An 11,505-nucleotide genomic window follows, 5' to 3' on the forward strand; every position below is an offset into this window, starting at 1 on the left:
CCCTACAGCCTCCTGTCAGGCAGTTGTAGAGGGCGATAAGGTCTCCCCTCAGCCTCCTCTTCTCCAGGCTGAACACCCCCAGCTCCCCCAGCCACTCCTCGTAAGCCTTGTGCTCCACACCCACTGCAGCCATTGGCTTTAACTGACATTGCAAGAAACACCACGAAGTACAGCGGAACGACAGTAGTATTTCACCTGGAACACACAAAGTCCATGTTTAGGTTGAAATATATAATAAAAATGCACTGAAGACTGAAAAGTAGCAATTAAAGAATGCACTTACAAATAGGGCAGCTCCCCGTGGAGTTATTTAAAAGTCATTCAGCTGAACCTGCGATGCTGAGAACACTGCAGTGGATTCAGACTCTACAGCAAGTGGCCGCCTGCTTGTAGTGCTGCTCACAGGAACCCATTTTTCAAACGCACACTTCAAGTATCAAGAGCGTCTGCAGTTCTGCTGTATCGATCAGCAAAAGTTAGCTTCCAATTAGTCTGTCACTTGCTAATGCAACGAGGTGATTACCAACCTCCCAGCAGTGGTGCAGTGAGAGGCAGAACCAGCACCTTCACAGGCGACGAGACCTTCCTACCGCTCTACCTCCACGAGAGGCAGAACCAGCACCTTCACAGGCAATGAGACCTTCCTACCGCTCTACCTCCAAGAGAGGCAGAACCAGCACCTTCAGAGGCGACGAGACCTTCCTACCGCTCTACCTCCACGAGAGGCAGAACCAGCACCTTCACAGGCAATGAGACCTTCCTACCGCTCTACCTCCAAGAGAGGCAGAACCAGCACCTTCAGAGGCGACGAGACCTTCCTACCGCTCTACCTCCACGAGAGGCAGAACCAGCACCTTCACAGGCAACGAGACCTTCCTACCGCTCTACCTCCACGAGAGGCAGAACCAGCACCTTCACAGGCAACGAGACCTTCCTACCGCTCTACCTCCATGAGAGGCAGAACCAGCTAAAGTTTCTTTTCTTGTTTTTGTGCTCATCATGCATAATCCAGTCCTCCAACGAACCTACACACACTCCAACTTCCTATTTCAGCATCATTTTTCCTGGTTGCAGAAGGAACATTAACGCTCCGCTCACCCGAAGAGTAATACACAGAGACATCTTGACTTTGACCCAGAGGATGTATCTTCAGGCCTCAGCACTAAAGGGTTTTTACTGCAATAGTAAGCAATTTCAGAATAAAGCCGAAGTTCACAGCTTTATCGGAGACGCCACGCGCTGCATTATAGCGCTTCAGAGGAAATACGTTAAGAGAACAACATTTGGCGTTATTGATGGGAGGGGGAGAAGGCGATCGCTGATCCAGCGCTTCCCAGCTGGCAGTGGAAGTCGCAAGTGGAAATGCTGGAGTTGAGCAAGCTTTGGTCTCCATTACCTAACTTAATAAAGGCGGCCTAACGTTATTAATCATCCCGATTACAGCAGAGGGAGGCTGAGATCAGCTCGGAAGAGGAATGGGCTCTGTTAAAACACTGCGCTACCGGACGTGCGTTCGCCAAGCAAAGCCAAACGTAGGGTGGGCACGAAATAGGGTGCAGCCAGTTGGTGGGAGACGTCTCTCTGAGCTCACTAGTTAGTTATTTGCTAATTTTGCAGTTTCATTTAGAATGAAACGATACGGTGCAAAGAAGTGAGAGGGAAGAAGGCAGAGAAGAAGTGGACCGAAGGGCCGGGAGCAAAGCGAACCCACACAGCAGCGTCCGAGAGCGCCGAGGCCCAGAGCAAGGCAGCAGTCCCGGTGGCTAACGAACTTGAGCAATGGGGAGGGAAGTAAGGGCTGGCCGTGAAGAGGGCTAGTTAATGGCTCGTTCGCTGCCACCACCCCAATATGCAAGAGGTCCAGTCACCAGTAATTAGGCTTAATTCAGTAATTAGGTGGCAAAACTCAAAGCAGGCAACGAAGTAGTACTTCTGTGGGAAAACTAATGAGCCAGCAGGAAAGGCACACTCGTTTTCTACCAATTCATGGGCTGAGGAGAAGAAAAACCACTGGTGCACCAAGGTTGAGTGTTTTAATACCGCCCAGGGTGCTTTCAGAGGCGTTGTGTGTCCCAACAAGCACCTCTGGGGTGGCCCATCCCAGGCGTAGCTGTGTCTGGCTTTACTGAAGGTACCAAGGACGCCGGCGTCCCAGTGATGCCTCACGTTGTCTGATGTCTTCAGACACCACCACATCTCGATAACTGTGCTACATTTCAGGGGCGCTCACTCATCCTCCCAATCACTGACCACACCGACGTGCTAACAGAGAGCAGGGACACACAGAAATAAACCACAAGGATTTGCACAAGCGCCACGTAAAGCGCCCGCCTTGGCTGTCCCTTTTGACTGCCACCAACTGGCTTCTGCAACTGCCATTAGAAAACACCATTTGCTACGCTGTCAGCAGCAAAACACAACCGAAGGGAAATCATCCGCGTTCTGAAAGATTGCCCTAAAGAGAGGACTGTGCTTTGCAGCTCCTGTATATAAAATGTATCATCTCATATACTATGATTGACATAAAATTATATATGATGTACAATGCACACGTGATGCATATTACGATATATAATTTATAGCAATATTTATTCAGAGAATCACAGAATCACAGAATGATTTGGGTGGGAGGGGACCCCCAGAGGTCACCCAGCCCAACCCCCCTGCAGGAGCAGGGACACCTTGAACCACATCAGGTTGCTCACAGCCCCGGCCAACCTGGCCTGGAAAGTTCCCAGGGATGGAGCCTCCACCCCCTCTCTGGGCAACCTGTTCCAGTGTTTTACTACCCTTATTGTAGGTTCCAAGCCCTCCCCCCTTGTCCTGTCCCAGCTGGCCCTACTAAAAAGCTTGTCCCCCCCTTTCCTCTGGGCCCCCTTGAAGCCCTGACCGGCCGCACTCAGCTCTGCCCGCAGCCTTCTCTTCTCCAGGCTGAACACCCCCAACTCTCCCAGCTTCTAAAGGCTTTCATTTTTCAACTATTAAAAATAGCATTAAGTTGAGGAACTAAGTCCAATCTAACTCCATTTTAAGAGTTCCCTAAGCAACATTATCTCCACTTTGTAGGGTTTGAAGGCTGTAGGGCAAAGCCCGGCTCTTCGAGAGGAATGCCTATGGGGTGTTTCATCAAAGCGCTCACTTTGAGTCACTCCATTACTCCATTTCAGAGAAAATGATTTGCCATCTGTAGAAGCGTGTGCAGAGGAATTTAATTCACAAGCCATTTCCGTTACCTATGGGATGAGAGAAACACGGCTCTGCCTTGGTAACGTGGCGTATCTGAGTTTAGCTAGAGGTTTAGGCTGCAGTCATGAGCAAACCAAAGAACTAAATGCGTTGCACATGAAGTTGGGCACTTTATTCCAGTTGAAGTGCTGTTCCTTGCCCAACAAGCACTCACAAGCATTGTCATATTTAAAGAACAGTGCTGTCTGCCTTCACCGTGTTTTCTGAAGGAGAGGAACACGCGCTGAATTTTCCACTAAGCCTCGCTCCGTTGTCTCTGTCATCTCCTGTGGCAGACACAGAGGGACCTGTCTGAACAGGGATCATTACAGTGGGTGAGAGAAACGGCAAACCTGAAATCCACGGGCAGTCCAGGGGATATGAAAAGCTTGTTGATGGAATTAAGGCAGCTGGAGGAAAACAGAGGTGAAAAATTTCTTCACAGAAAATGAGGAGCGGCTGGGGGAGCTGGGGGGGTTCAGCCTGGAGCAGAGGAGGCTGAGGGGAGCCTTCATCGCTCCCTACAACTGCCTGACAGGAGAGGGGAGCCAGGGGGGGTCGGGCTCTGCTCCCAGGGAAGGGGCGATGGGGCAAGGGGAAATGGCCTCAAGTTGTGCCAGGGCAGGGGGTGGGATGGCAGGGGTAGGGGGGCGGTTGGGCTGGGGGAGCTTAGAGGGCTTTGCCAACCTCAACAATTCTTTTCTATGTGCTTACTGCATGACTGCAAAGGCCCACGGCACTGTCAGCAGCGCCCGCGGAAGACATGCCCATTGCATCCCTCGAGAAGCCTGAACTCCTAAGCCACATAGTGATGCTTTACATCTTTTCTTCTGTGTTATGCTCCCGCTATCTGGACCATTAACCACCCTACATCCCAGGGCTATGCTGAATAAGCCTTCCCCGCCTGGAAGAACCGAATGAATTATATATTTCTTAACACCTTGTTCCCACTCTCTAGTGAAAATCACAGGCAGCTGGGGAGAATCTGTTACAACTTGTTCTCCACAGTTGCTTAAATCATTATTTATTTCATTGTGAAAAGTCACTGATTTCAGAAATGACCCAATGAGCCACGTCCCCAACATTGCCCATGACCACGTATTGCAATCAGTGGTTAAATCTTGTATTTCCAGAGATGAATATTTACTATCACATCAGTGCCAAAATGAGAGGAGAAAGCTGAATAACCTCTGTAGTGACTTAGTTAATGATACGATGTTTTTATCTGCCAGTGAATTATACGAAGTGTTCTAATTTTATAAAGTAGTGTATTATTTCAAATGGCTCAGAAGCCTCTTTGGGCAAAAGTTCTTTAGCCTGAGAAGGTCTCTGTATAGTGCATGAAAAATCACAAATCCTTATCATTTTGTTCTTATGTCCTGCATGAATTATTAAAGCCTTTATAAAAACAGGGAGATAGCATGCTTTTCAACTTCAGGAGAAATTCCACTAAGTTTGAGGACGGCAATGAAATAAATACATTTCCATGTGAAACTGAGAAGTACACGTATGCAAAATTATTTCTGAGACCTTTCCTCCCCGCAAATATTTTCAATATGGGATGTGACAATTTCAGAACAAGCTAACGCCACCTCTTCTGGCAAAGCCTGTCCTTGAAAGCCTGTCCTTGGCAGTGAAATTCTTGGGCTGTACTCGCTTGCTGGCCTCATGGTGTTTGTGAAGGTAAAGGCTTCCCAAGAGAGTTCAAAACTTGGCCCTGTTTTTTTTATTTTTATACCCATTCAAAAGCTTCATTCCCTGTGAAATATTTACACATCTGTCAGAGACTTCCATGCACAAGGGCCAGAACAGCATGAAACGAGTTTTAAAAGATTCCAACCTGGCAGAAAAGGGGTTTTTGGAGCACAGAGGCTGAGGAACGTGGCTCTGGGCCGTTCTCCAAGACTGTGGCAGGATATGCCAGCTATTCCCCTGGGCCCCGGAGGAGAGGAGACAGGGCACGGCTACGGTACAATTTATTGTTGAGGCACTGAACACCGCTGAGACCTGCGGGGGGCTGGAATCAAGCTGCCCCCGTGTTTGCAAAGGGAGATTTTTGCAGGGATGGCAAAAGGGTGAGACGGAATCTGCTCTGGCCGCTCTCGCCACGCCACCCTGATGCAGCATTCCCACGCTCAGTCCCACGACACACGCCCATGCAGGTGACACCCCTCATTCCAGCCAGGCCTGTTCACCCTGTTTTCAAACCACCTTCTGTAAGAGCCATCTGTATTTCACTGGGGGCTCCTCTGGCACCAGGACAGCCCAAAACCGGGAGGATCTCAAGCAAAACCCTAAGTCCAGCTCAGCATGAGATCTGTGATACGTCACGTAGAAAGAAATGGGACAGAACACATGGTCATTGTCTCCACTCAAGAAAACAGAAGCCCAGGAAGGCTACAAATTACTGTGTACGGTGCCGCATGCCGAGGTGAACCCGAAGGCTTAGCAAAGCAAAAGCAACCTTTCAAAGGAAAATGTGTACGGTGCCGCATGCCGAGGTAAACCCGAAGGCTTAGCAAAGCAAAAGCAACCTTTTCCTATTACTGTCACTAAAAGATGTATCGTTCTCCATCTCTCCAGCCAACACCAACGCCTGACACTTTTGGAACACTAGATCTTTAAGCAAGCAGACTCTCCTTTTTTATTCTTCGCTCTAGGAAATGGAGTCCCTGTAAATCCAGACTACTGCCCGAACAACTTAATTAGTGTTTCTGACCTTAGAATCCATCAGAGCTAACTTACACCTGGCTCAAAAAAGAGAGAAAAGGGGACCATGTCCTACAATCTCAAGAAGCAAACCCGTCGATATTTTTTCCTAGCCGAGAGAAGACACAGGCCATTTAGAGACGCCACACATCTTTTTCAGGGAGTGATTATATCATCAACCCTAAGGATTTCAATTTCCATGGAGAAGTAAAGGACAACAGTCGGAATGGACCAGACCTGCTGACATCTGAGAAACGTCACTCATCGCTGATTAAAGTGATAGAAGAGTACAAAGATTGCCTTTAAACTATTTCCCACAGTGTTTTCTTTCACATATTGCCTAATTCATGGTTATATGCCTGATGACACAAAGTACAGAAAATCGTCCTTGTCTTGCAAAAAGAAGCTAAAAGTGAAAACCTGACTCCTGGAAGCTGATGATGTTACGGGTATGAGTGCTACTAAAACACGTTTTACCAAAAGCTTAGCTGGCTTCCAGGATGATAAAATACTTGGCTTTCATTGCAAAGCATTAATGTTTCCAATTACCCGCCCCCCCATCACAACATTTTATACCTGCTAGGCCTGAATAATGGCACCCTGTTACCAATTTTTCTGTGATTAAAATCTTATGTAGTGCTGGCAGTGGTATTCATTGTACCGATACAAATTTCCTAAATTCTGCTTTCCCATCCAGCCGCATCACCCAAATAAGATCCTCGTGAAGCAATACAGCTCACTGAGGCACGCTGCTTCGGCCTTTTGGAGATGTGCTTCGTTCATTTTGCATCCCAGATTTTGACAGACACAGGTTCTGCGCGCGGTGTTTGGAGGCTCCGCTGTGGTCTGCATCAGGGGCAGCTCCGAGCCAAGCTTGAGCCTGCAAAGTGGGCAGATGTGCAAGCAAAGAAGCACCTCTGCCTCCTCCAGAAGAGGGGCAAAATGTGGATTTGGAGGAGGCCAGCGCTGTCACTTGGCTGGTTGGGCTCCCCGTCAAAACACCCGCTTGCTCATTTTCAAGTCTTTTGGCAAAAAAGTGGATCATGGCCTAAAGGGAAGCGCTCCTTGCTGAATCCAAACACAAACCAGGGAACTGTCATATGTAGAGTAAATAAAAGTATTACCCTATGAGTTGATCTTTGTTTTGTTCCACAAGGGTGGGAGGGACATTAGAGACGATGACTTGCATGTCCAACTGATTGACCACAGAGACCTGGAAACAAAAGAGGGAAATTCAGTTGGCACTTCTAGGCATAACATCATACAATCACAGAATGGTTTGGGTGGGAAGGGACCCCCAGAGGTCACCCAGCCCAACCCCCCTGCAGGAGCAGGGACACCTTGAACCACATCAGGTTGCTCACAGCCCCGGCCAACCTGGCCTGGAATGGTCCCAGGGATGGGGCCTCCACCCCCTCTCGGGGCAACCCCTGCCAGGGTTTCATCACCCTGCTCCCCATACAACAAGAATGGAACAATTCCTGTCCTGCCTTTGCAGCCATGCCCTGGTGTATGGATCTTTCATTCTAATTCTGAATGAGAGAGCTGGGAAATCTTGCTTTGCTTGGCAGCCAAAACCAATAAACAGCCGGCAGAGGTTTACCTAGCACTGTAATTGCAGGACTGCATCTGGAGATGGGGTTTTAAGGTGGGGACTACAGAACCTGTTCTTCATAGTTAGGCTTTACATCCAGAGCCATGGATCTCCCACGTGCCATATTCAAAATCACTTATGAGCGTTATGGTATTTTTGATGACTTGACAGGAAAATCCAACCTTGGGAATACGCAGTTTGCACCAAGGTACATGCAAATACCAGATTATTGCAACGAAATCAATGACACTCTTAGAAAATCACTAAGGAAATTGTTCATCTATTTGGAAGTCATCAGTTTAAGTTATTTTAATCTCCAAATTTTTTTTTGCTTCTCCCTCTATACGGCATAAAACTGTGCGTAACCAGGTGCATTTTACAAGTGCACTTTTACTTAAAAGGACGGGACAGAAAAAAAGCTTTTTTAATATACTCCATCCTTGTGCGCTTTGTTTGGAAAAAAAAAATAAAAAAAAATCTCCAGGATTGAACAAAAGAACCAATTGACCTCAGGACACCTCTCACATCTGCAGTTTCTCCTACAAAGCAATGTTAACTCGTGCTCCTCCGCAGCAGGGTGCGGGAGCAATGGGCAGGGTGCTCAGAGCCTACACGCACGCATGGAACTCGGCAGATTTGGCAAACTCTGCTTCCCATCGCCCGATCTACTCTCCTCAAGCTATTTTTATCCCAAGAAAAGGCTGCCTTCCGGTAAAACGATTGCATGCTTTTCCCTCCCTTTTAAATATTTTTGCATTTCGTAAGAGCTCTCTCCTCGCTGGCACAGCCAACCTCCCCTTCGGTTGTGAAAGGAACAGTTACTTCTCGTGCTGGTGGAGAAAATAAAACCTTTCTTAAAACTTGGCTCACGTGCACATAGGCGGGACAGGGAACAGCGTACTGCGAACCACCTCCCTACAGAGCAATCTGGAGGTAAATTTGGAAAAGTAGGACAATGTTCAACCTGATAAATTTAAAAATCAGAGTTAGCCGATTCAATTCTAAAAGGAAAAAAACACCCCTGTTTTTCAGGAGAGAAGCCTGAGCCCTGTAAGCTCTTCAGCAGTCGAGCCGTAATAAATACACTTTCACATCAAACACTGATTCACCAGCTTTGAAGCTTAATTCGACTTGAAATATTTAAATGTTCCTGAAATGCCATCAGATGCACTGATCAGCACGTACAGGCTGCTGTGTAAGAAAAACAGAATTATAATGAACTCAAAATAAATTTAGACTAAGAACTCTAAAGCAATGCATGGTTTAATAGAATTAACTACATTAGCCAATTCAAGCGACCGCTCTGCACCTATGTACTGAGCACGGCATCAATGCAACACTTAAAACCAGGCAATGGCTCTTTTGATAGTCAAGGAGTCACAATTACGACTACTTGTTCATATACAAAAATATGAATAAACACACATTCATGGCAAGCTATAGTAAAACAGGGGCGTTGAACAAAAATCAAGAAGTTCATGTTTCCATAGTAACATTAACTTGCTTGCTCTCCACATTTCATAGAATCCTAGAATGCTTTGGCTTGGAAGGGACCCCCAGAGGTCACCCAGCCCAACCCCCCTGCAGGAGCAGGGACACCTTGAACCACATCAGGTTGTTCACAGCCCCGGCCAACCTGGCCTGGAATGGTCCCAGGGATGGGGCCTCCACCACCTCTCTGAGCACCGGACACCACAGTGGCAGCAGGATAAATTCAGTTCAAATCATGAAGCCCAAGAACAGCTCGGTCTAGTTAGAAAGGATCTTCACGTACAGGTCATGCTCAGTGCAAACCCAAACTTCCATGGTGGGATGGCTTCAGTCTGTAACTGCACCTACAGCTACTCTGAGCTTCCATGCCTTGCTCACCACCACTGCGCCAGAGTGCTCATCACTCACTCAGACAACCTACAGATACCTCTATAAATTAATGAGACATACTTCACTCTCTAATTTTAATGTCGATACCTTCTGGCTATATTTTAATATACTATTACTGCATAAATTGCATGAGAATGCCCTATTATTTTGGGAGGTCAAGCATGAGGACATCAGCCATTATGTTTATTTGCTGAATCCCTGCATAACTCAATATACCCAGCATTAGGGCTACCATCTGTATCATTTGACAGTGTTCCCATGAACAAGATAATGCACTTCATCCCTATGACATTATGCTAATATTAATCCAATCCATCAAGCTATATAGGCTTTAAAGAAATTTAGCTCTGATGGTTTCGGTGACTGGACTAAGTCAATGTCCTTTAGTCAGCACAAACCCATGAGCTCAAGGCCTAAAGCTGGTGCCATTTTTGAAATGTTGCTTCCCTGAGGACTCAAAAGTACAGTCTCAGCCCAAAACTTCTTGCCTCTCCCTTCCAGACACGAGCAGCCTTGGCTTTCCCCCAGTAGGTCGGCTGGCCTCTAGCGTTCAGAGGCTGTTGGCTCAGGTATCTGCCTGCACTACAAGCCACATGCACCAGATCTAACTCCGACCCAGAAGCTACGCCCTCAGGTTAACGCAGAGCACAGCCCAAGTTAGCAAGCTTTCAGCTTGGCTTATTAACCGGGGTTTAATGCCATGCTAACCCTGCTCCACAGCTTTGACACGGGAGCTGCCCGCACCTTGTGGCCCTTGAGGTAGGTGGAGATGATCTTGTGTCCGACCACGCAGATGTGACCTGCCATGTACTTGTAGTGGACACAACCAGCACTTCTATGGCTGCCATCTGGGTCCAGACGACCCAGCACGGAACTTAGGTCCGTGTTTAATGCAAACAATTGGAATCCAAATTGGCTCATTGAATAAATAAAATCCTGAATGCCATGCCTAGTGCAGTAACCGAGAGCAGTCTCTCTGCCATGAAACATGGACACGTTTCAGATGGACATAAAAGCTTTTGGTTGTGGTTTTTTTTTTAAAAAAAAAGAACCTTTACTTCCAGTGACTTAAAATGATTAAGTACACACAGTTTATGTCCTTCCTATAGGTCTGCCTGGAATTAAACTTTATGTAGTGCTTGAATTCCCTTAGGAATTATTCCATTAAGGTAACGCTTGGCTCGTACTTACAAGTACTTCTGCTTTGCTGCTCAGTCCTTTTCCATAATTGTCGGTTGCGATGACCTGAAACTTGAAATAGGATCTTCTCATATTTTTGAACAGCATAGCAGTTTTTATCAGCCCCGTGTAAGCTTCAATCACAAAACCTTCTTTACCATCCTTGATTGGCGGGATGATGAGCCTGTATTGCATGGCACTGTAATTCCCAGTGTCTTTATCATCAGCCTAATAGGGAAAAGAAAACAAGCAGAGGCAAATAAAGTAAATATGCACGCAAAGAATCATTAACCTTGTCCTTTAATAAAGTTGCGTATGGGTCCAGCAAATTTCTTCCACTCTGATGTTGAAGACATCAGATCCCGGAGAGCAGATATTGCTGTTACTTTAAACGGTTCATTTAACTTTGCTGCATACAGTTTTGCTTTTCCAGCAATTTCTTTCTCCTGTGTCGGCACTAAACTGCTCCAAAAAAAAAAAAAAAAAAAAAAAAAAAAAAAAAAAAAAAAAAAAATAAATGGCTTTTTTAAAATATAAATGGCCTTTTCAAGTCTGCAAGCAGCTGAACAGGTAGGAACAGTTTAATTCTGAGAAAAACTCCGCTGCCAAATTCTTGTTGACAAATATTAAATAGCAAAGCCAAAAACCCCCAGCAATGCGTTCACAAACTTACACAGCAACAAGAAGAAGAATGTCCTCCCTTTTCTGAGAGATGTTCTGCACCCTCACTGACTGAGCACGTGTGGGTTTGGAGTCATCTTATCCTGTTTTATTTGAAATCAATTAATAAAAAAGGCAGGCTTGAGCAGCATTCATTCTGCACTGCTGCACCACGGACGGGGTGCACAGCCCCGGCGCTGCCCTGGCGCTCCCCGGCTGCTGCGCTGGCGCAGGAGGAGGATGCAGCGCCGGCACCT

The 11,505-nt window shown here is 46.8% G+C and overlaps 1 protein-coding gene across 1 annotated transcript in view; it reads right to left on the reverse strand.

Moving 5' to 3' along the window:
- The window catches only part of PCDH15 (protocadherin related 15), a 326,536-nt gene that overhangs the window by 22,554 nt on the left and 292,477 nt on the right, over positions 1-11,505 (reverse strand). Inside the window, exons 26-27 of the mRNA XM_009637544.2 lie at positions 10,601-10,816; positions 7,059-7,147 (exon numbers count right to left, since the gene is read on the reverse strand). Of these exons, the coding sequence (XP_009635839.1) occupies positions 7,059-7,147; positions 10,601-10,816 (305 nt within the window). The remainder of the gene's footprint in view (positions 1-7,058; positions 7,148-10,600; positions 10,817-11,505) is intronic.

Source organism: Egretta garzetta, unplaced genomic scaffold (assembly GCF_000687185.1).
Source record: "Egretta garzetta isolate BGI_Z169 unplaced genomic scaffold, ASM68718v1 scaffold234, whole genome shotgun sequence".
Lineage (NCBI taxonomy): Eukaryota > Metazoa > Chordata > Aves > Pelecaniformes > Ardeidae > Egretta > Egretta garzetta.